Source organism: Engystomops pustulosus, chromosome 1 (assembly GCF_040894005.1).
Source record: "Engystomops pustulosus chromosome 1, aEngPut4.maternal, whole genome shotgun sequence".
In the NCBI taxonomy this organism is placed as follows: domain Eukaryota; kingdom Metazoa; phylum Chordata; class Amphibia; order Anura; family Leptodactylidae; genus Engystomops; species Engystomops pustulosus.
Window position 1 is genome coordinate 230,634,661 of NC_092411.1, and position 26,381 is coordinate 230,661,041.

Here is a 26,381-nt window from a genome sequence, read left to right on the forward strand (position 1 = left end):
AGGTTTTAAAGATAGTGGATTCCTCTACTCCTCACCCCAGCCCCTTTCTCCCCAGATGCGGCGCTGTAAATAGGCCTGGCGCGGCCGCCCCAGCAATGTATAGGAGAAAGTTTGCGGTCACAGCCGGCAGTGATTACACAATACATGCGATCCTGCTGGCTTCTCCTACAGGTCTCTGAAGATAGGGGGCGTGGAGGGGGTGTGTCGGCCGCCCCCCTAATGAATAAGGCCGACTGCCTGGGCACAAGATAGGAGAATCCGACCTCTTATTTAGTAAGAGGTTGTATCGCTTTAAAGCAATTTAACACAAATACATTTTTTTAAAAACTGTTTGGGGAGAAAGGGGCTGGGGTGAGGAGTGGGGGGGCACATTTTGTGGGGGTCATTTTTGGGTGACAGGTCCTCTTTAAAGTTTAATGATAAATATATTTACATGGAGATCCTTCATGTTGTCAGCAGCACACTGATCCAGTCATTTTGCCCACCGCACCTCCACAACATAGTTGATGAGGGTTATCTGGGTTATCCACCTATGGAAGTCCATTAGGTACTAGTCTAACTGACTGGCTGTCAGTGTGAAACTGACAGGTATAGCATTGCACAATACGAAATGTAATACAATGGGCAATACAATCTTATGCAATGTATTAATAAAGTTATACCAGGTTCAAACTTTCAAGTTTGGCATAAAAAACATGAATTAAAATAGTAACAAATATTAAAAATACAAATAAAAAATATATTGCCTCACCCCTCCCCCTTTACTTATGTATTTTAGAATTTGTATAAATCAGTTTCTCAAAAGGGTTTCTCAAAAGGAGGGTTTTGTGAATAGAAGAGAATCTTTCCATAACAACAAAAAGTCACATAAACAGGTCTCTGCATGGTACACTTTCCCATACATCTCTTTTTGTCACGCTAGTGGACAGGGTCTGCTCCAGGTTTCAGAAGGCCCCTGGATGACAGAGCCTCAGTTGACCCCTTTGCAGTGAACTGACGTGGCAACATTAAAAATTCAGAAACTAAATCAGTCTCCTGTTCCCTAAAATATTCCCTAGTTAACCAATCAGCCCCCTCATGGTTATTTTATAAAAAAAAAAGCCCCCTTTACCCCTATGGATTCATTAGATACAGCCCCCTAACCCACTGTGGATTTATTAGATACAGCCCCCTCACCCACTGTTGATTTCTTATGTACAGCCTTATATGGGCCCGCCATAGCAGCTCTGGGCCCTGGCACTTGCCCAGGTATGCCCAGTGCTGACGCCGGTCCTGCTAGTGGGCAATGTAGGCAAGCAATACTTACAGCTCATCCAGTCTAGAGAGTGATGAAAAGGTGTTATCACCTATTGTCAGGATTCTATTCTTTCGCAAAACTCTACAAAACAAAGGATTATAATTCAAACAATCTCTATCTACAGTTGTATTAAAAAAACTGTCTGACATTATTAACCTGAAAATTCAATGCTTCGATATTTCTATTTAGAAAATAATCTACTTGTAAGTGCAGTGAGATTCAACAATAAGGAAAATTCATGCAGCTCATTCTAAGTAAGTGAATCATTAAGTTAAAATGTGGAATGTTGATATCTTCATTTATTCTGTGGAACAGCACATGTCAATTTTGGTCCTTATTTACCTCCTTAAAAGAGTTTTCTCATTTCGGCAAATGCAGGGGCGTCGCTAGGTCAAAAGATCCGGGGCTCGTGCCGGCTGGAGCCCCGGATCTCCCCTGCGCATTCTCCTCTCTCTCATCACGATCTCCACAGATCGTGATGAGAAGGAGTGCAGTCACTGTTTTCCCCAGCAGGGGCTGCAGCCTCTGGAGGAATAATGCTCTGAAGGACCTGTGATGATGTCATGGATGGTCACATGACCTGCCGGGGAAACACACAGTGAACACATAGACCTGCATCATTGAGGTAAGTGGGACATTAGCTACTGGGGGGGGCTGTGTGGGGGACATTAGCTACTGTGGGGGCTGTGTGGGGGACATTACTTACTGGGGGGGGGGGGCTGTGTGGGGGACATTAGCTACTGGGGGGGCTGTGTGGGGGACATTAGCTACTGGGGGGGGGGGGCTGTGTGGGGGACATTAGCTACTGGGGGGGCTGTGTGGGGGACATTAGTTACTGGGGGGGCTGTGTGGGGGCACATTAGCTACTGAGGGTGGCTGTGTGGGGGCACATTAGCTACTGAGGGTGGCTGTGTGGGGGCACATTAGCTACTGAGGGTAGCTGTGTGGGGGACATTAGCTACTGGGGGGGCTGTGTGGGGGCACATTAGCTACTGGGGGGGCTGTGTGGGGGCACATTAGCTACTGGGGGGGCTGTGTGGGGGCACATTAGCTACTGGGGGGGCTGTGTGGGGGCACATTAGCTACTGGGGGGGCTGTGTGGGGGACATTAGCTATTGGGGGGGCTGTGTGGGGACACAGCTACTGAGGGTGGCTGTGTGGGGGCACATTAGCTACTGAGGGTGGCTGTGTGGGGGACATTAGCTACTGGGGGGGCTGTGTGGGGGCACATTAGCTACTGAGGGTAGCTGTGTGGGGGACATTAGCTACTGGGTGGGCTGTGTGGGGGACATTAGCTACTGGGGGTAGCTGTGTGGGGGACATTAGCTACTGGGGGTAGCTGTGTGGGGGACATTAGCTACTGGGGGGGCTGTGTGTGGGACATTAGCTACTGGGGGGGGGCTGTGTGGGGGCACATTAGCTACTGAGGGTAGCTGTGTGGGGGCACATTAGCTACTGAGGGTAGCTGTGTGGGGGCACATTAGCTACTGAGGGTAGCTGTGTGGGGAACATTTTGGGGGTGGTAGATGTATGGGGGTCATTGATTTGTGGCTGTGTGGGGCACGTTACTGGGGGGCTGTGTGGGGTACATTTCTTGGGGCGTGTTCACACGTGGCACTAGAATAGGCCTCAGTTTGATCTCATTTGCGTTTCTAGTGAGACCAGTGTGATGGGTAACAAGCTCCTGGTGTTTAAATGCAAGCCTTACAGTATTTGGGGGAGATTGTTGGGGGCAGCAGCCAGATAACACTGTCCAAGATGTAGGGACAATGAGGAACATAAGATGTGGTGATGTCTAATAGAGAAGATGGAGGAGACGTCACCTGCAGTCACTGGAGGGAAAAAGTAGGGATTTCTCCTGTGGTTTCTGTAGCTGTATACACTGTCAGTAAAGTTGTTATTGGCACAAGCACATGTGAGGGGGTTATGTACAGGGGGGGCATTACTAAAAGTCTGATACACATGCATTGGGGCCCATGCCCCGGATGTTTTTCCACCCTAGCAACGCCCCTGGGCAAATGAATGTTATTGTTTGCAAGATGAACAATTATAAATTTCTTCAATATACTTTCTGTATCAATTCCTCATAGTTATAGTTTTCCTCAGCAGTTAGATCTCTGCTTGCTGTAATTGTATTGTCAGAGCTGTGTGATATAACAAGCCTAGCACCTGCGTGACCATGGTCACATTTCTGTCCGCTGGAAGTAAACAATTAAGCTTTCTATAGATTGACAGCAAGCAGGGATCTAGAAAACCATGAGGAATTAATTCAGAAAGTATATTGGCAAAACTGTATAACTTTTCATTATACAAACAATAACATTTATTTACTGAAATTGGAATACCCCTTTAACACAGCAAACCTCCTGTTTTTTTTGCAATTCCAGTTTTTACTCATCATCTCATAAAAGAGATAACTCCCTCCCCCAGGGGTGTAACTACAGGGGTAGCAGCCATAGCAGCTGCTATGGGGCCCACAGTGTCAGGAAGCCCCGACAACTGTGGTATTTGGTGCGAATATGCTATATGTATGTATTCGTGTATATGCTCTAAATGTGTTTGCATATGTGATGTGTATATTCTGTATGTCTATGTATATGGTAGTGTATGTATGTGTGTACATATGGAGTGTATATACTGTATGTATATTTCTTAAGGGGTAAGTGGGACCCGTTCAGATATCCGTTATGGGGCCCTGCCTTTCCTAGTTATGTATGCCACTAACCCCCCCCCCCTCATTTACAGAGATAAAGGAGAGCTATTTATCATAGGTACAAATTGTAATTTGTAGTGCCACCATTTAATTTTATGTACAGTGTAATGGAAAGCTGTAAATAAAAGCATTCCAAATACAGTGAAATTGGGAAAAATCCCAATCGGTGTATTCCTGAAGGTGGAACCAATGATTTAGCCAACAAATAAAGCCCAAGAACAGGACTGTTCAAGATAGAAATGTGTTACAGTGACTCACATTGCTATCCTAGAACTACTGTTACTTTTGTGGCATGTTACTTGCTATATATATACAGTAGTTTCATAGTTAATAGGGTTTAAAAATGGCCATCATGTTCAACAAAGGAAGGAAAGGGAAGGGTGTGATGAGGAAGAAATTTGAATGGGTGTTCCCATTGCAGCAAATTAATGTTTGTATGATGAAAAATCATACGGGGCCGTTTCACGCACTGAAGCCGCTTGAGAAAGCACCACAGTGCGTGAAACGGCCCCGTTGCCGGAACCTGTCTGTTTACCCCCCTGCATGCTTCCCCACCAATAAAGGACGCTTTTCCTGCTTTTGGAACCGGTGAGTGCCGTCATCTTTCTCTATGTTTATGTATGGACTTGTAGCCATTGATGCTCCACTGAGGGATACTTGAAAAAATGTGAATATACTTTTCAATGTGGCAGACATAGTATAGGGAAGGGGAAAAGGTTCTTATAGTGGTCTTGTCCACACCCGTGATCGCACATTTCTTATGCAATGTCTGTTGTGTGAAAACCAACAAGAATAAATGAATCTATGCTTTACATTTGAGGTTACAGCTTCATCTGTTAAATAGGAAAAAGAAGAAGTGGACTGACAGTCATCTAATGGGATAAATATACTTAGTTCCTAAATATAAAATGTATGCAAAATACAGTTTATGCAGAGCCCTTACATATTGAAGGATTATCTAAGAAGGCAAATCCATTGCTAAAATCTTAGCCTTCATTATGTAAAATAATAGGATTTCAGCCTAGTATGTGCTGATTATGTGCTTTGTATGGAAAATAGAGCATTAACTGCTATATACTTTGACGTGCCAGCAATTTTTTTCAAAACAGAATGATATCTCCTTGTAGACAGTTCATTTTAGTATCAGAATAAATTAAAGAATTATGATATGGGTAATGACAGAGGTTAATATTTTGACAGGGTTACTATGGGCTTACCAAGGGAGCAACATGACAAACATAGGAAGCTTAGCCATCATATCTGCTCCAATTGTCTTCTGCTGGACTGAATGTAACTGCACGTTGACTAGCTGGGTAGGTAAATGAGTCCACTTTTCTTTCAAGTCAGTTTTATGTCTTATTTTTACACTGGTGTCTCCTACACAATTCAACTATCTTGCTTGACAATTTTGCTTCGACATTGCTCTTCATTTACCAAAATAATTATTTAGATGTATTTTTAATGCTGCCTTCAATTCCTAGTAGAGAAGTACATTCACCTGGAAAGTAGGGAAGCGGGATTCCGTAAAGAATCCATAATGAATACATTTATGGATAAATTAGGTTCTTTTATTTATCAAATTCCTTGATGAGAAAAATTAAAGCAATAGCCCACCCTTTTGTAAATGCCTCTTGATATTTTTAAAATCAAAGGATCTTACCACTGCCCACAGCACTGTTTTGGGAGATACTGTATATTATTACTTTCTTTTTATAACTGGAATAGAATATAATTCCCTAGGATGACACATGTGGATGAGAGGTGGAGATGAGTTTCTTAAAATATAATTTATACAACATATCATGCAATTGTTGTATCTTCCCTTTAGATAAATATATCAGTATTGAAAAGTTTGCATGGAAATACTAATAAAACTTAAGTGAAAACGAATTTGACTATATTTTATGACACTGTATGCATTTATACATTCTGTTTAATTATTTAATCCATGTCTTAATGTAAAGCCAAAACAAATACTTACAGAACAGTTAATGTAGCACATGAACTGAATGTTGTATTCTTTAAAGAGGGAATGTAATTGCCTTCGAAATCTCTATGAGATAAATTATAATAAACAGGATAAGACAAACAACACACATCAAAAAATCAGAAAATGAGTGTTATAAGCATATGTATTTGATTAAACTATTTCATATAAAGTGTCATGTTACATTAACATATGAATAGGGGTCCCTGATTCCTTCAGTTGCATCACTGCTTAGGCTCCCATTTCTCATTCCATCGACCCCACAAATGAGGGTAACCAAAAACAAAATCGGTAAATCGTAGGTGTACATACAATGGCTTTTGTAATCCATTGCATGCACCAGGCAATAATGAGCACACCATCTGGTGAGTTTAAAGGGTAAGTGCCCTAGACAACCCTTTCCTGTCCCACAGGGAGGGGATTGCACTCCTCTACCTATTTCCTACCTATTTGGCCCCACAGCAGCCTCCTCTCTGAGCTCCTCAGAAAAGTTTTCATTTTCAAAATGCAGGGGTGGGGAAAATGACATCTGCCAGTACACAGCACATCACATAGGCTGCCCTTTAGCACCCATGATTCTGCGGGTGCACTCCCAGCGCACCAATCATCTGACACTTAGAAGTTGTCCATCCCCCTGTCATGAATCACTCTCATCACAACATTGACAAAATGAGTGCAGGAGAGTGCTCTCTGTTACAAGGGACATAGTCAGGCACTGGATCTGTATAAAGAGAACAGGAAAGTAGACTCATCCGAACCTAGCAATGTAAGAGAAGGAAAACCTAAGAGAAGGAGCAGGCTATACTAAGTGGACAGATTCTATCACATTTAAACGGGAAACTATTACCAGAAGGTAAAATAAAACATTGCAGCATACATACACTATACTCAACCTACAGCATAACCAGAAAAAAATAATAGGGCACCTACCCTTTCATGGAATAAAAAGATATCCTTTGTTAGCCAATCAGGGCCCTACACGGTGCTAGGGATTTTAATAAAAAATGAGGGTCTGACAAAATCTGCCGGTGTTCCACAGGCCATAGGCATAGTTTAATAGCTTTAGACTGTGGGGCAATAAAGCTTTGGAATAATATAAATCATTGGGAGTCATTTATCCTAGGCTTTTTTCTTTTTTTACTCTTATAATTGTGACTTTTTCTGGTGCATTTGCATATTTGTGATAAATTTGTGACTTCTACTTGCCTAGCAAAGACAGACAAGAATTTTTCAGTGATGCATCTGATATATTTATAAACCGGATGTGTAGGTATGAGAAAGGCCCAAATGGCAGTAAAATGGTGCAATAAATGCAAATAAACTCCAGTCCTGAAGAGGGTTACAGATTAATTTAAAGGGGTATTCACATCTGGGCATTCACATTGAATTTATTCCATTTTCCATATGTAAACATTTCTTCAAATTGGATGTTTCTTCAATTAAAAATTTGTACCTGTTTAAAGATAATTTCTCATAAATGTTGGCATGTTGTCCCTTAAAAACGGGATCGCTTACTTGGATACTGAGTCCTGCCCGACCACCTGGATTCAGCAATCATTACCACAGGACAGCTGTAGAATATGCAGTAACTCCCAGACATTTCATATACAAAAACCTTTTGTTTTTTTGTGCAATCACTCTAGCAGAGGTGGCCGTATCCAAGGACAGTCTTGTTTCTTCTTTTTTTTTGTAATTCTGTTTTTTATTTTTTAAAATAACACATGTAGGATACAGTACAGTGTGTGCTGTAGGCACAAAATATCGTGACATTACAATAAAAGCATCTTGTTCATTACCACAGTCTTCTTTCTAAGGGACCACATTTATGATAAATTATCTTCACACAGGTCAGTTTTTTTAATAACATCCAATTGAATAAATGTTTATATATAGCAGATTAATGAAACTGAATGTGAATGTCCAGATGAGAATACCCCTTTAAGACTTTTAAAAAAAGAAAGGTGCAAGGATCCAACAGACACACATGCCTGATATATCATCCTCTAAGATAAGTAAAACAAGTCTAAAGCCTAGGAATAGCAAAAAAAAAAGACGTGCACATATGGCCTGGCTAAAGATAAATGACCCCATTGAATAAGTAATCGTTTAAGTCAGCACCCAAATAAATTACATAAACATATCTTTTATACCACTAGCTGTCAATAGTCTTTGTAAATTTCTTAGCTTAAGATGAGTGGATGTCAGTTATGATTTGTGGAATAGTTTCCTTTTTACCATCCATAAAATATACTTACAACCAGTTAAGTTTTGGCATGTACTGACAAAGAGGTTTGTCTGGCAATCGACCCAAGAAATTATTCAACATGACCCTGGAAAAAAAAGTAAACCATTCAATGTTACCTGCTTTTTTAATGAATGTAAAATAGATACTTGGCCAAGCAAAAGATGGAACACAAGTTCTTTGACCAACCATTTCCTCAAGTCATTTATGTGTCTTTAAAGGGGATGTCCACTTTCTGCAAATAATTGATATAGTTTTTGTAAAGTAAAGTTATACGCTTTTCCTATATACTTTCTATGTCAATCTTCTGTATCAATTAGTTTTTCTAGATCTCTACTTGCTTATTGCTTCATTGCTTATTTCCTGTGGATAAAAAATGGTCCACAGTCATGTGATGTATCACAGGTGCAGAGCTCATAACTCTGATTACTGTGTTGTAAATGTAATGAGCCGTGCGCCTGTGTGACATCTTATGACATGGACAGGTTTCTATGCACTGGCAACAATGAAAGAAGTTTTCTGATAAATCTTGTCAAACAGATCTAGTAAACTGGGAGGAATTAATACAGAAGATATATTAGAAAATTGTATAACTTTTCATTACATGCAGGTTTACCTGGACAAGTCTAACCCAGGGATGCTAAAGGGGCCCACTTTGGTAGGAAATTTTTTATTTGCCCCCCCTGGATCAATTAAACCAGCGTCGCTTTAAGACAGTGGTACTAATGATCACCTTCTGGCTCCTCTTGTTATCAGCCCTCCTGCTGCAGAAAGAAGGGGGAGCAAGGAAAGGTGAGTAAATGTTTTTTCCCCCAGAGTAGTTGGGACAGTGTGGCTAATGGGAGAGGGGATGAGGACAGCATGGGTACTGCGGGAGAGGTGGGGGGGCAGTGTGGCTACTGTGAAAGGGACAGTGTGGCTACTAGGGAGAGGAAGTGTGTCGATGGGACCTGAGTTTACTGAAAAGGGGCCCAATAAGGGGTCTACTTAAACCTGGAGCTGAACCTGATTACACATACTATATTGATTTTCTGAAAGTAGACAAGCTATTTAAATACTTTAATTTTAATTCTAACACTTACAACTAGTGTACAACTGGTGTAAAACATGACATTACTGTTTTACTGCACTTTAGGGCTCTTTCACATTGACGTCTATGGTTCAGTGATTTCCACGGGTTCTTCACAAAGCCATTTGTTTATATTGGTGTTTTCACATTGGCTTGTATTTTCACTGACCCGTTGTCAGTGGAAAAAATCATGAAACTGCGAAAGAGACTAGACTAGCTCTCTACTAGGATGTATAATATGTTCTAATGGCACAAATGTTTCTGTAAACATTGTACTTTCCAGTGTACTAAAGCATAATTTCATAAAACTTTTGTGTAATTTCTTTATTATTTATTTATTGTTAATCTATGAATTAATTGAAAGCTGGAGGTTACCATTTGATTGTGTGTCTGACCTTGTCCAGTCAGTGTTGACAAACTATGTAAGGTATACAACTTTGAAAAAAGGAAAAGTGAGACCCACTTGTCAATTTATTAGTAGGATTTATAAAAAATGCTTCATAATGGTTATATTACTAAACATTATTTGCAGAAATGTCCACAGCGTATCATAATTCTTTTCAGTGTTTTATCAACAATATAATGTTTTATAAGCAAAGAAAGCTCACAATTCACCTTTGATCCCAACCCACCAAGAAACTGTTGACAAAATTTGTTCTAACACATACAATTACATAAGAGAACAAACATTGATTTTTTTTTTTATCTTGAATCTTGGCTAATCTGTTTCTACTTTCATAATATGAAAATTATAATCATAGTGCAAACCCTTTGTTAAAGACACTGGTATATTTATATTACAACAACAACCTGTCATCAGTTTTTTAACTTAAATGTTCCTATAGCTTACAACAGCCATAAACCACACCTTTTTTTCTCCCAAAAATCTTTAAAAAAACCCTACCATCTTGGATCTATTTATTAAGGTAGATCCAGTGGTAGGTTCAGCTAATAAATGCCATCGTAGCCCTTTTTAGGGCTAATCCTTTAGTGGCTGCTGTGTTTGGAAAAGTTTTATTGCACTCAAAAAATTTTTGAGAAAAATATATTGTTTTTAAATATATATGATTTTTAAGCTATTGAAACCTTTCATTAGGTTGATGGGAACCTGTCAATTTTTGACTAGTCTTGAACTTTCAGCCAGTGTGGGATAGAAAGATGGATGCTGATTTATTAACACATTGGGGCACATTTACTAAGAACTTTACCCCAGTTTTGTGGCAGACTTTTTACGTCACGTTCTTTTAGGTGCAAACTGCTTGCACAGGTATTTATGAAGTGTCTGCACCACAATTGGGTCGCCTGCGACCCTTTTGTGGCGCAGCTGTACTCGGGATCATGCTAGACACATTAGGGGGCGTTTCGTCTGTCGCACTCCCTATGTTAAAGATGCGCTACAAAAAAGTTGGTAAACTCCTTCGGGGCAGTGCATGGGGCACCTGATTCATGAATTCTGGTGCCCGTTCTTCATGAATATTGTGCACCCTGCACTTTACACAGACAAACCGGATTAAGTTCAGTTCGCACCACTCTTAGTAAATGTGCCCCATGTCTTAACTGAGCCACAACAGAGCTAAAAAGTAGCACAAGAAGATTAGACAACGCGGTGATAAGTTCCCCCAATTATATATCCCTTAGCATCTCTTCCTCAATTAATGACTTTTGCTATTTGTATTAGGTCAAAGGGAAAGCACACAAATATTTTTTCATTTGTAAAAAACCTAATAGTAACTAAATTGTCTACTTTTTTCCTGCATGTGTGGCATGGTGACAAAAATTTTGACAATTTTTAACATCAAAGTATATAAAGGTGTCACTTACAACAGTATGAGTGAATTTAATCCTTGGAATATTTGAGGAGAGATCCGACTTATTTTGTTGTTTTCAATGACTCTGTTGTAAAATGACATATAGTACATTCAATCTGACAATAAAGATATCAATAATATAAAGTAGATTTACACTACAATTCAAAGTTCTAAAATTTCCAGAAGATCACGTTATTACTATTACTTATTTATGGAGCAGCATTAATTCCATGGTGCTATACATTTGGAAAACATTGGCATGCATAGCATAAAAATAACACCAATAAGTGATAATGGGCATCAAATCCATTGACTGTCAATAGATTAGTCTTAGTTGCATCAACTAAATGTTTGGTTATATGTGGATCATATTTGCTACTAATATTGGAGGTCCTCAGCGTAGTGTATCGAATTGTTGGGTCGGCATCCAATGTAGTAGAAAATATATATATATTTTTTTTCATTATTAAAAATGTTGGCTCCCTGACCATACCTTCTACACAGACTAACATGTGTCATAAACGGTAGGAGTTGGGGTTTAGCATATAGAAGGGAGGTTGCTGAAGTATCATGATGTAAAGAAGTGAGGACATGTAGAGAAGAGGTCTACATAAGTGGGGACATAAACATTTTTTTTTGGACAGAAAGATATAGGGAAGGGAGCTTGGGCAGTAATCCGTGGAAAAAGGTCACGGTCCAGCCTTAGAATCCAGTTTCACACATCTTTATTCAACAGTACACCATTAGACAATTCAAAAGTGTCAACGCGTTTCTGGCGGAATGTCATGCCCTTAATCATGACAAACATATATATCTTTCCATGGAATACTTTATGCCTGAGCAGCAAGGTGGCCCGTGCCGTTTCCCTTCACACCTGGCAATAAATTCAATGGGAAGATGAGCTGAAAATCCTTCGTAGCTTGGGCAGTAATACAGTTTAGTAGTAGGAAATAGGGGGTCATCGTATTAACATATGAAGAGGTACATAGGCATGGAGGCACAGGAAAGGTCATGTTAATTAGGTGGGAAAAAATATCAAAGGTGAAACATGACTTATTTACATAAAGGATTATAGATTGCCTGTATAAATACATCCCTGCTGTTACCTGGTCTACAGGTAAGAACAGACCACGGCAGTGGTCTGTATTAGAAAAACATTCAAATGTTTCCAAAGCGTCTGAACATCTGGAAAAAGTAAGATTTTGACATGAAAGTAAAAGAACTTACAACCATTCCAGGGTATGAAGGTCTTGGAATACTCCGGGCTTAAGTGTTGTTATTAAATTGTGACTTAAGTAACTAAAAAAAACACAAAAAACATCCATTTACAATGACTGGGTAAGAAATGTTTCTATACATCACTAATATAAGTCAGATACATACAGCTTTGTTAAGTTGTGGAGTCCTCTGAATGCATTCACTGATATGGTTTTAATCCTGTTATGCTGAAGATACCTATTAAAAGAGGACATGCTGTTATAAAATATAGCAGCTGTTCATATGTTGCAGAACACTAGATGGTGCTACAGATTATACAACGATTTCTTACATAGTGTGAAGTATTTATAAACCAGCAAAACATATCATACATATTAAATGATCTATACATATTATACTACATACCTTAATACAGTTTATGACACCTATGTATTTCTTGCACATTTTTTGGTACAATTCTGCATGCTGAGAGAGTAAGTTTTATGTTTTTGTCAGTCTGGCTTCTTTTTTCCAGGACAATCTGAATTTTTAAATAGGATGTTTTACCAATTTCCCTTGTACTTATTAAAATAAGATATTGAAATGTATTACTTCTGTCCTTCAAAGTACAAACTGTAGGATATTGTTATTTTAATAAATATAGATGGGGACATAGAAACATTTTTAAAGATAAGCAAAAAATCCTAAACAATGGGGCTCATTTACTAAGGGTCCAAACGCCGCACTTTCGTTGGGCTTCCCGAAAAATTTCCATTTTGTGCCGAATTGCCACGGGATTTTGGCACACACGATCGGATTTTGGCGCATTGGTCCCGGCTAGCACGTGACAGAAATGGGGGGGGGGGGGGGGGTAGAGGGCGTGACCAGGACAACCCGACAGATTCGGACAATCCGCAGAATTTAAAAAAGGTTTTGTGTCGCAAGATCAAGCACTCACATGCACCAGGAAGACGCAGGTGAACTCCAGCGGACCTCCGCGCATTGAATTGCACTGGACCCGAATCCACGTCGGACAACGCACCACGGGATCACGACGGGACCGGGTAAGTAAATCTGCGCCAATATGTTCCACAAACAATTTTTACAGGGTCACATATTATTTATTCTCCATATTTATTTTCTTTACTCCATCGGGACATAAGTGAATTGACAAAAAAAAAAAAACAATTCTGACAATGTTCATTTGTGTTTTTCTTTGTAAGGTTAGTATGAGGATAAATGTACTGACCTACGTACAGTTTTGGGTTAGGTGTTTTTATGTCTCAACATTCCGTGTGGGGACTTTAGAATTTTGTGCAACTAGTTATTATTATTTATTTATACAGGACCATTAAAGGGGTTGTCCACTTTCAGCAAATATTTGATATGATTTGCGAAAGGAAGAATTATACAATTTTCCAATATACTTCCTGTATCAATTCCTCACGATTGTCTAGGTCTCTGCTTGCTGTCCTGCTATAAAAGCTTCTATTTTTACTTCCAGTGGATAGAATTCTGTCCATGTGATGTGATGGGAACGCTGGTGCAAGAGCCATTAATATCACACAACTCCTATTGATCCCTGATAATAACGGTTTGTGCACATACATGTCCATCACATCACATGGACTGATTTTTTCGACTGGTTACAACTAAGGACGGTGTCCTGTCCGAAACGCGTCAACTATTTTCTGACATTGTCTACACTATCATGTTTTTTAAATCGATTATGGAATAAAACTCTTATGTTTTTAATTAATTTGCTGGAGAATACCTTTCCCTTTTTCCTGACAGTTTTTATCCAAGTAGGAGGAGGACCCTGCCCTTGAGGTCTCACAATTAGAGATGAGCGAACATGCTCGTCCGAGCTTGATGCTCGGTCGAGCATTAGGGTACTCGAAACTGCTCGTTACTCGGACGAATACTTCGCCCGCTCGAGAAAATGGCAGCTCCCGCCGTTTTGCTTTTTGGCGGCCAGAAACAGAGCCAATCACAAGCCAGGAGACTCTGCACTCCACCCAGCATGACGTGGTACCCTTACACGTCGATAGCAGTGGTTGGCTGGCCAGATCAGGTGACCCTGGGATAGACTAGCCGCTGGCCGCGCTGCTCGGATCATTCTGTCTCTGGATGCCGCTAGGGAGAGAGCTGCTGCTGGTCAGGGAAAGCGTTAGGGTGTTCTATTAGCTTACTGTTAGGCAGGAGTGATTCTCAAAGAACCCAACAGCCCTTCTTAGGGCTACAATAACGTTCTACTTTTTTTTATTTTAATTTGCATCTTTTACCATTTTGTGAGGAATTAGCAGGGGGACTTGCTACCGTTGTGTTTAGCTCTTAGTGGCACACATATCCATAGCAAAGACCGAAGTGGGAAAATTCAGTAGGGGTTGGATTTCTATTAGGCAATAACTCAGTGTCATCTCATCTGGCATAGTAGTGTGCTTCCTTTGATACTTGGCTAGAAAATAGCCATAGGAGAATACAAACAGCTTCTTGAAGCCTACAGTAGCGTTCTATATATTTGATTTCTGGTTGATCTGCTGGTGGCTGTAGTTTCTGCAGTGCATGTACTTGCCAATTCTGAGCAATTTGTAGTGAGACTTGCGACCGCTGTGTTCTGCGCTTAGTGGCGCACATATCCATAGCAAAGGCCGAAGTGGCAAAATTCAGTAGGGGTTGGATTTCTATTAGGCAATAACTCAGTGTCATCTCATCTGGCATAGTAGTGTGCTTCCTTTGATACTTGGCTAGAAAATAGCCATAGGAGAATACAAACAGCTTCTTGAAGCCTACAGTAGCGTTCTATATATTTGATTTCTGGTTGATCTGCTAGTGGCTGTAGTTTCTGCAGTGCATGTACTTGCCAATTCTGAGCAATTTGTAGTGAGACTTGCGACCGCTGTGTTCTGCGCTTAGTGGCGCACATATCCATAGCAAAGGCCGAAGTGGCAAAATTCAGTAGGGGTTGGATTTCTATTAGGCAATAACTCAGTGTCATCTCATCTGGCATAGTAGTGTGCTTCCTTTGATACTTGGCTAGAAAATAGCCATAGGAGAATACAAACAGCTTCTTGAAGCCTACAGTAGCGTTCTATATATTTGATTTCTGGTTGATCTGCTGGTGGCTGTAGTTTCTGCAGTGCATGTACTTGCCAATTCTGAGCAATTTGTAGTGAGACTTGCGACCGCTGTGTTCTGCGCTTAGTGGCGCACATATCCATAGCAAAGGCCGAAGTGGCAAAATTCAGTAGGGGTTGGATTTCTATTAGGCAATAACTCAGTGTCATCTCATCTGGCATAGTAGTGTGCTTCCTTTGATACTTGGCTAGAAAATAGCCATAGGAGAATACAAACAGCTTCTTGAAGCCTACAGTAGCGTTCTATATATTTGATTTCTGGTTGATCTGCTGGTGGCTGTAGTTTCTGCAGTGCATGTACTTGCCAATTCTGAGCAATTTGTAGTGAGACTTGCGACCGCTGTGTTCTGCGCTTAGTGGCGCACATATCCATAGCAAAGGCCGAAGTGGCAAAATTCAGTAGGGGTTGGATTTCTATTAGGCAATAACTCAGTGTCATCTCATCTGGCATAGTAGTGTGCTTCCTTTGATACTTGGCTAGAAAATAGCCAGAGGAGAATACAAACAGCTTCTTGAAGCCTACAGTAGCGTTCTATATATTTGATTTCTGGTTGATCTGCTGGTGGCTGTAGTTTCTGCAGTGCATGTACTTGCCAATTCTGAGCAATTTGTAGTGAGACTTGCGACCGCTGTGTTCTGCGCTTAGTGGCGCACATATCCATAGCAAAGGCCGAAGTGGCAAAATTCAGTAGGGGTTGGATTTCTATTAGGCAATAACTCAGTGTCATCTCATCTGGCATAGTAGTGTGCTTCCTTTGATACTTGGCTAGAAAATAGCCAGAGGAGAATACAAACAGCTTCTTGAAGCCTACAGTAGCGTTCTATATATTTGATTTCTGGTTGATCTGCTGGTGGCTGTAGTTTCTGCAGTGCATGTACTTGCCAATTCTGAGCAATTTGTAGTGAGACTTGCGACCGCTGTGTTCTGCGCTTAGTGGCGCACATATCCATAGCAAAGGCCGAAGTGGCAAAATTCAGTAGGGGTTGGATTTCTATTAGGCAATAACTCTGTGTCATCTCATCTGGCATAGTAGTGTGCTTCCTTTGATACTTGGCTAGAAAATAGCCATAGCAATAGGATAGGATTGTTTGGTTTTAAAAACTCAAAAAAAAACAAAAAACACAAAAAAAAAAAAAAAAACACAAAAAAACACCAAAAAAAACAAAAAGAAGTAAAAAAAAAAAAAAGTTATAACTCTCATTTTAAAAATGTTTAACCCGAGGGCTAGGGGTAGAGGACGAGGGCGGGGACGTGGGCGTCCAACTACTGCAGGGGTCAGAGGCTGTGGTCCTGGGCGGGGTGAGACACCACCTGCTGATGAGGGAGCAGGGGAACGCCGCAGAGCTACACTCCCTAGGTTCATGTCTGAAGTTACTGGGACTCGTGGTAGAGCACTGTTGAGGCCAGAACAGTGCGAACAGGTGATGTCGTGGATTGCTGACAATGCTTCGAGCAATTTGTCCACCACCAGTCAGTCTTCCACGCAGTCCACCCATGTCACCGAAATCCCCACTCCTCCAGCTCCTGCACCTCAGCCTCCTCCCCCCCAGTCTGCCCCCTCCCAGGAAAATTTGGCATTTGAACCGGCATACTCTGAGGAACTGTTTTCTGGACCCTTCCCACAGTCACAAACCACTTGTCCGGTTGCTGCTGAGCAATTTTCCGATGCCCAGGTTTTCCACCAGTCACAGTCTGTGGGTGATGATGACCTTCTTGACATAGTGGAAGTGTGTAAAGAGGTGTCCGACGATGAGGAGACACGGTTGTCAGACAGTGGGGAAGTTGTTGTCAGGGCAGGAAGTCCGAGGGGGGAGCAGACTGAGGGATCGGAGGATGATGAGGTGACAGACCCAAGCTGGGTTGAGAGGCCGGGTGAACACAGTGCTTCTGAGACGGAGGAGAGTCCTCGACCTGAACAGGTTGGAAGAGGCAGTGGTGGGGCCAGACGGAGAGGCAGGGCCAGAGCTGGTGCATCAGCGCCACTGTCAACTAGTGAAGCTCCCGTGGTGAGGGCTCTTGCGGCGAGGGCTAGATCTTCAGAAGTGTGGAGGTTCTTTAAGGAAACACCGGATGACCGACGGACTGTGGTGTGCAACATTTGCCAAACCAGGCTCAGCAGGGGTTCCACCACTACTAGCTTAACTACCACCAGTATGCGCAGGCATATGAATGCTAAGCACCCCACTCAGTGGCAACAAGCCCGTTCACCTCCGGCCGTGCACACCACTGCTCCTTCCCCTGTGTCAGCTGCTAGTCAGCCCCCTGCCCAGGACCCTGGCACAAAAACCCCATCGTCGCCTCCACGATCCTCCACAGCATCCACCAGCGTTCAGCTCTCCATACCCCAGACGCTGGAGCGGAAACGCAAATATAGTGCAACCCACCCGCACGCCCAAGCCCTTAATGTGCACATCTCCAGATTGCTTAGCCTGGAGATGCTGCCCTATAGGCTAGTAGAGACCGAGGCCTTTCGCAACCTCATGGCGGCGGCCGCCCCTCGGTATTCGGTCCCCAGCCGCCACTACTTTTCCCGATGTGCCGTCCCAGCCCTGCACCAGCACGTGTCAGACAACATCATCCGTGCCCTGACCAACGCCGTTTCTGACAAGGTCCACCTGACCACGGACACGTGGACGAGTGCTGCCGGGCAGGGCCACTATATATCGCTGACGGCACATTGGGTTAACTTGGTGGAGGCTGGGACCGAGTCTGACCCTGGGGCTGCTCATATACTGCCGACGCCGAGGATTGCGGGGCCTACCTCGGTCCAGGTGTTTCAGGCCTACTATGCCTCCTCCTCCTCCCACCCCTCCTCCACCTCCTCCTCCGAACTACCATCCGTGGGCACGGCGCCATCAGTCGGTAGCTCTAGGCACAGCAGCAGTGCCGTCGCTAAGCGACAGCAGGCGGTGCTCAAACTGCTGAGCCTAGGCGACAAAAGGCACACCGCCCAAGAGCTATTACAGGGCATCACGGCGCAGACTGATCTGTGGCTGGCACCGCTGAACCTCAAGCCGGGAATGGTTGTGTGTGACAACGGCCGTAACCTGGTGGCGGCTCTGCAACTCGGCAGACTGACACATGTGCCATGCCTGGCCCATGTGTTAAATCTGATAGTGCAGCGTTTCCTCAAGACATACCCCAATCTGTCTGATTTGCTCACGAAGGTGCGCCGCATCTGTGCGCATTTCAGGAAGTCCAGCCCAGATGCTGCCACTCTCAGGGCAGCGCAGCGCCGCCTCCAACTGCCCGCTCACCGACTGTTGTGCGACGTGCCCACGAGGTGGAATTCAACACTGACCATGTTATCCAGAGTTTACCAGCAGCGCAGAGCGATTGTAGACTGCCAGATGTCAACTTCCACCAGAACTGGTAGTCAGGTCAGTCAGCTTCCTCAAGTCTACAATGAGGAGTGGACGTGGATGTCTGATATCTGTCAGGTGCTGAGTAACTTTGAGGAGTCAACACAGATGGTCAGTGGCGATGCCGCCATCATCAGCCTCACCATCCCGCTGCTTGGCCTGTTGAAAAACTCTCTGGTCAGCATGAAGTCGGAAGCTTTGCGCTCGTCACAAGAGACGGGGGAAGAATATTCCCTTGTTGATAGCCAAAGCACCCTGAGGTCTGTTTCTCAGCGCATATCGGAGGAGGTGGAGGTGGAGGAGGATGAGGAGGAAGAGGAGGAGAATGTTGGCGAGACACAAGAGGGGACCATTGTTGAGTCCTTCACTGTTCAGCGTGTATGGGCAGAAGAAGAGGAGTTGGAGGAGTTGGAGGAGGAGGAAATGGACAGTCAGGCCAGTGAGGGGAGTGAATTCTTACGCGTTGGTACTCTGGCGCATATGGCAGATTTCATGCTAGGCTGCCTATCCCGTGACCCTCGCGTTCAAAGAATTTATTCCAGCACCGATTACTGGGTGTTCACTCTCCTGGACCCACGGTACAAGCAAAATCTTCCCACTCTCATCCCTGGAGAGGAAAGGAGTGTGAGAATGCATGAATACCAGCAGGCCCTGGTGCACAAGCTGAAACAGTATTTCCCTTCTGACAGCGCTAGCGGCAGAGTGCGTAGTTCTGCGGGACAAGTAGCGAGGGAGAGTAGGCGAGCAGGCAGCTTGTCCAGCACTGGCAAGGGTACGCTTTACAAGGCTTTTGCCAGCTTTATGTCACCCCAGCAAGACACTGTCACCTGTCCCCAGTCTCGGCAGAGTAGGGCTGATCTTTACAGAAAGATGGTGAGGGAGTACGTAGCTGACCATACCATCGTCCTAAATGATCACACAGCTCCCTACAACTACTGGGTTTCAAAGCTGGACATGTGGCACGAACTGGCGCTGTACGCCTTGGAGGTTCTTGCCTGCCCTGCCGCTAGCGTCTTGTCCGAGCGGGTTTTCAGTGCAGCTGGTGGCATCATCACCGATAAGCGTACACGCCTGTCGACTGACAGCGCTGACAGGCTGACGCTTATTAAAATGAATAAAGGCTGGATTTCTCAGAATTTCCAATCTCCACCAGGTGAAGGAAGCTCAACCTGAATAATTGATCCACTCCTCCTCCTCCTCCTCATTTTCCTCCTTCTCCTCCTCTTTGTACAGTAAAGCAGAGGAAAATGGCTATTTTTTGACAGGGCCCACTGGCTCTTGCTATAGTACTTCATGCATTTAATTTTTCTGGAGGGCCACCTACCCGGTCCTCTGTTTGAAACAATTTTTGTGAGTGCCACATACAGGCACTCAATCTATTCCATTTTTCTGGAGGGCCACCTACCCGGTCCTCTGTTTTAAAAATTTTTTGGGACTGCCACATACAGGCACTCAATCTATTCCATTTTACTGCAGGGCCACCTACCTGCTCCTCTGGTTTGAACAATTTTTGGGACTGCCACATACAGGCACTCAATCTATTCCATTTTACTGGAGGGCCACCTACCTGCTCCTCTGGTTTGAAACATTTTTGGGACTGCCACATACAGGCACTCAATGTATTCCATTTTACTGCAGGGCCACCTACCTGCTCCTCTGGTTTGAACAATTTTTGGGACTGCCACATACAGGCACTCAATCTATTCCATTTTACTGCAGGGCCACCTACCTGCTCCTCTGGTTTGAACAATTTTTGGGACTGCCACATACAGGCACTCAATCTATTCCATTTTACTGGAGGGCCACCTACCTGCTCCTCTGGTTTGAAACATTTTTGGGACTGCCACATACAGGCACTCAATCTATCCCATTTTACTGGAGGGCCACCTACCTGCTCCTCTGGTTTGAAAAATGTTTGGGACTGCCACATACAGGCACTATCCAAATTAAATTGTCTCCATAGCAGCCTCCACACGTTGTCTCCATTGCTACCTCCAAAAGTCGTCCATATAGCTGCCTCCATACATCGTCCCTTTATCAAACGAGGTGTGTCAGGCAGAAATTTGGGTTGTTTTCATGGATTCCACATCAAAGTTGTTAACTTTGTCGCCACCCTGCTGTGTTATCCACAAAATATACTGGCAAACTTTTACCATTTAGGGATATTATTTCAGCGCTTCTTGCGCATCTGTTTACATTCCCCTCACCCGGCATATCCTAAACTTATAAGAACGCTACTACACTTGATCTTATACAAAAGGTTCTTAGAAGTGCTGTTTGGGGAGTAGCCTAGAGATAGGGGCTTGGATTGGCGAAAGCTCGCCTGGCAGCGGAACGCCAGCTCCATGCGCATCATGCGCTTCTTGCGCATCTGTTTACATTCCCCTCACCCGCCATATCCCAAACTTATAAGAACGCTACTACACTTAACTTGGTGCAGGCTGGGACCGAGTCTGACCCTGGGGCTGGTCATATACTGCCGACGCAGAGAATTGCGGGGCCTACCTCGGTCCAGGTCTCAAAGGCCTACTATACCTCCTCCCACCCCTCCTCCACCTCCTCCTCCTCCGAATTACCATCCGTGGGCATGGCGCCATCAGTCGGTAGCTCTAGGCACAGCAGCAGTGCCGTCGCTAAGCGACAGCAGGCGGTGCTGAAACTGCTGAGCCTAGGCGATAAAAGGCACACCGCCCAAGAGCTATTACAGGGCATTCCACATCAAAGTTGTTAACTTTGTCGCCACCCTGCTGTGTAATCCCCAAAATATACTTGCAAACTTTTACCATTTAGGGATATTATTTCAGCGCTTCTTGCGCATCTGTTTACATTCCCCTCACCCGCCATATCCTAAACTTATAAGAACGCTACTACACTTGATCTTATACAAAAGGTTCTTAGAAGTGCTGTTTGGGGAGTAGCCTATAGACAGGGGCTTGGATTGGCGAAAGCTCGCCTGGCAGCGGAGCGCCAGCTCCATGCCAAGATCCAACTAACATAGTTTTAACTGCAGCACCTTTAATCTACTACTAGTTCACTGCCTCCATACATGGTCCCCTTATCAAACGAGCTGTGTCAGGCAGAATTTTGGGTTGTTTTCATGGCTTCCATGTTAACTTTGTCGCCACCCTGCTGTGTAATCCACAAAATATACTGGCAAACTTTTATCATGTACCGATATTATTTGAGCGCTTCTTGCTCACCTCCTTTGGTTCCTCTCTGCCACCCATTGGTTTGAAGCCTGAGTCCATTTAGGGTATGTCGCCATGACACTCTCTAGCCTGCTGCCGCTGCCTCTGCATGCCGTCCCCTATAGTGTCAGGGTCAATTATTGGATGTTTTAGATGCTATCTAGCTTCATTCTGTCACTCTGTCATGGCCATGCTGTTGCCCATAATTTTGGCATAATGGTGCGATTATGCAGCCTCAGAGGCATCCATGCATGCTGCCCCTGCTGTTTCCTGTCCATTTCCGTGGTGTTTCCATCCTTTTCTGAGGTTCCCAGGTGTTTGGCCAAGCTTCCCTGTGCAGAGCCTTGGTCCCCTTGAAAAATGCTCGAGTCTCCCATTGACTACAATGGGGTTCGTTATTCGAGACGAGCACTCGAGCATCGGGAAAAGTTCGTCTCCAATAACGAGTACCCGAGCATTTTAGTGTTCGCTCATCTCTACTCACAATCTATAAGGGGGGGGGGGAGATGGAAACATGAGCTGAAGGAGCAGAGCAGTGCAGTTAATGAACCTGAACAGGTGGGTTTTCAGGTTACATTTGAAGGTCTGGAAAGTTGGGGCCAGTCTGACACATTTTGGTAGAGAGTTCCAGAGTATGGGAGTTGCACGTGAGAAGTCCTGGATGTGGTTGTGAGAAGAGAGGACAGTAATAGAGTGAAGCTAGAGGTCCAGTGAGGAACGGAGATTACGTGTGGGACGGTATTGACTGATGAATTCAGAGATATATGGAGGGGACAGGTTGTGGACGACTTTGTAGTCATGGTTAGTATTTTAAATTGAATTTGCTGTGCAATGGGTAGGAGTGTATTATGAAAATTTGAGTAAAACCTAATTTTGTATATTTGTATTTTATACAGTAAAAGCAAAAGTATATGCTCCTTAAAATGAATGGTTCAATGCAGTAAAAAACAATGGAATAAACAAATACAGGCGGTCCCCTACTTAAGAACACCTGACTTACAGACGACCCCTAGTTGCAAACGGACCTCTGGATTTTAGTAATTTACTGTACTTTAGTCCTAGGCTACAATAAAAAGCTATAACAGTTATTAATGGCGTCTGTAATGAAGCTTTAGTGTCAAAAAATTTTGACTAGGGTTACAATAATAACGTATACGGTTCCGACTTACATACAAACTCAACTTAAGAACAAACCTACAGACCCTATCTTGTATGTAACCTGGGAACTGCCTGTACCACCATGTCGTTAACAATAACAAGGGTAAAATGCAGAAGTAGTGTGTAAGAAATTAAAGTAAACCTGTCAACAGAAATGTCATTTTTAACTCATGACCGGTTCCAATAACCTATGTGTTGCTGATTCTAAAAAATTCTTTTAACTTAGTTGACCTCTTAAACACAGGCTCCCACACTGGAATCACGGTCAACGGGCGAAACACCCCGCAGATAGATATTTTTAGGGGGACAAGACAGAGATGCCCAATCTCTCCCCTCTTATCATTAGACCCCCTGCTTTACCACCTACATCCCACGCCTAGCTTCAGGGACAATGTAGGCACTATGGAGATCGTCTTTTGCGGATGACCTATTGCTTGCGGTCTCTGATCCCAAAACATGCTTGCAATCCCTATTGGAGGACATACTGAGGGTGTGGAGACTGTCTGGGTATTCCTTAAATCTAGACAAAATGGATGTGCTTTTGCTAAGAGGTTTGGCGAGACTCATTTGGACAGTAAATTTCCCTTTCAAGTGGCAAACCACTGAGAGAATGCTGTCGGCTTTCTCATCTGTCATGCCTAGTTGAGTAGGGCTCATGCCCCTTACAAATAAATCTCACAAAATTATATGCTCCTTCCACCAGACTATGCTACTTCATTAGCCTCCCTGACTAAGTGGCAACAGGAGAATCTTATATCACCCCATTGCAGCTCCCTAATGTATACAGGTCTGTGCCTTTGTCATGCTTCCAGGAGATGTGCCTCCAGCTGTGGCACTGCTCTTACATCACGACTGTTAGAGGGTTTCACATAGGCATATATGAAACAACCCCATTCTGGCGGTGCCATGGTGAGGGCGCCAGCCTTTATCACTTCTTGTTGGATTGTCCGGTCATCCAACCCTTCTGGAACTTAATTATGGCCTTTACTACCAAACATCTAACGAATTATGTCCCTGGAGACCCACTGTGGGAAATCTGTGGGTTTGTGGATACAGAAACTCAGCGTGGCACCAAAAGTTTCTGCGATTGCTGACAGCAGTGGCAGCAGCAGGTCGCAAAGACTCCTCAAGACCTGGCTCAGCCCCTCTGCACCCCCCTTTGAAATGTTTCTGGACAAACTCACTTTTATAATGCGCATGGACTACTGAGTAGGGAGAAGCGAGTACAATCTTTTTTCAGTACCTTGGAAAGTTTATCACTATGCTTGCATCAGAGACGAGAATAGAATAGAATAGAGGCGGAAGCCTCTTGATGTATGGCGTAAAGTAAGCCAACTAATAAGAGGTGCAAAGTATGACTAGACAGCCTTATACTAGGACAGATTTATCATCCAGCATTAGACACTTTTATGAATCTGGTGCAGAATAAGACTGTCTAGTCTAACTCTGCCCTGTCTAACCTTAGGACGTTTTTTATAAATCTGCCCCAATATGTTCTCAGTTACAATGCTCTTGCTGTGACTGGAGTATCAATCTGCCGTTATCATTTTTAAGGCAGCCTATGTGTGTAGTAATATGTTTTCAATTGCACTGCTCACATCATATGTGATACTCCAGTCACATCCATAGCTGCAGTCTTATCCAGGAGTTGGATATGATGTTGTTAAGAGCTGCTGTGTATTTGCACCATTTGTGATGCAACATTAATCAATTGTGCCTATTGCCTAAGTACACCACAGAATATTGGCCACAATCCAACACAAATTCACTTTCAGTTGAGCATGGCACATCTACCCTCTAAAACTTGCCTTGAAATAAATGCCATTAGCTTTTAAACATGTTAACATGCACCCACTTTGTTTAACTGTAACTGCTTCAATTTCTTATAGGCAGAGGAGGTGGAGTGGGTGGTAATGAAGATGTGTAAGCTGTAATAGTTCTTATTGATTGACAAAGGTGTACAGAGAGTTATTTACAGACCTTTGTTGTCAAAGCTTGAAGCAAAGAGAGTGTAAAAAAAAAGAATCAATCATTACCAGTGCAAAGATAACATCAAGAAACTGAAGTATACTTCTATGTCAGTGAACTTGTAAAATACTGAGAGGTTTTGGATTTAGAGGAGCGTTGCTTTTCATTTTTTTCAGGAAACCATTATGAGAAAAAAGATTTATTTAGCTAAATCTACCAGAATTAAACTGCCCTACATACTGTTCACTATATTTATGTATGTTTATGTATTTGGAAGCTTTTTTTTCCTGGAAAGGTTACAGGGGTTGTCCATGCAACACCCCTGGCAACGCATAGGCAGGCTGGTAATTGCAAATAGCGCCCTCTCCAGGTCAGGAGCTGTTAGGGGGAGTCGCAAACCCTCTAGGAAAGTTCTAGAACCTGGGCATTGGTAATTGCAGCTATAGATACTGCCTGGAAGGGCAACAGTTAACTGGTGTGTGTAATCATCCATTGATGTGGCTTTTATGTCAGCTGGAGTATGATTGGAGAGGTGCTACCACCTGACCAGGGGGAGTATAAAAACCCCTGCTGGCTGAGAGCACATGGTCTGTTCAGTTAGTCAGAAATATACATAGTGAGCAGCACATGCCAGTGCTGCCACATAAATCAATCCCAGGAACTTTCAGTGCCTCAGGCCTACTGCCTGGCACTTAGGGCGAATCTGGAGACTCAAGCCCAGAGCTACAGCTTCCACCACTTGGACGCAGTTCCACCTGAACCGGTCCAGCCTGCATCTACTATCAGTCTGTGTGCACCTTTACTGCGGCCACTCTCCATGACCACCCCAGCAATCAGAATCTGCTGTTAATCGTGTTTTGGCCATTGCCTGTTGTTCAATGAAGAACTGCAAGTTGATTTGCACAACATTACCTCCATCTGATCCCTGGAGACGGCTGCTTACCACCATGGGCTTCCCCATCCATTACCCAAAGGCTCATTCTACAGAGACTCAGGGGTTGCCCCAGGGAGAAACCAGTACATCAGCCTTTCCCTCCTTATTTCTTGCACACTCCACCTGCTGGAGACCTTTCAGGCTGTAGGTCAGCCCTTCAGTCCCAATACCTAGCACCATGACATCAGCACGCCCTAGGCCGCACTAGCCAGCCACTCCAGTATTCAGGGCCCCGGCCACCAATAAAAGGCTAGGCCCTGGTGGGGGATGTTGCATCCACTTTCAGTAAATATTTGATATGGTATGTGTAAGGAAAAGTT

The 26,381-nt window shown here is 43.5% G+C and overlaps 1 protein-coding gene across 1 annotated transcript in view; it reads right to left on the minus strand.

The window, feature by feature from the left end:
- RXFP1 (relaxin family peptide receptor 1) overlaps positions 1 to 26,381 on the minus strand; it is a 150,904-nt gene that overhangs the window by 15,981 nt on the left and 108,542 nt on the right. The window contains exons 6-11 of the mRNA XM_072120607.1: positions 12,500 to 12,571; positions 12,344 to 12,415; positions 11,130 to 11,201; positions 8,253 to 8,327; positions 5,992 to 6,063; positions 1,307 to 1,378 (exon numbers count right to left, since the gene is read on the minus strand). Of these exons, the coding sequence (XP_071976708.1) occupies positions 1,307 to 1,378; positions 5,992 to 6,063; positions 8,253 to 8,327; positions 11,130 to 11,201; positions 12,344 to 12,415; positions 12,500 to 12,571 (435 nt within the window). The remainder of the gene's footprint in view (positions 1 to 1,306; positions 1,379 to 5,991; positions 6,064 to 8,252; positions 8,328 to 11,129; positions 11,202 to 12,343; positions 12,416 to 12,499; positions 12,572 to 26,381) is intronic.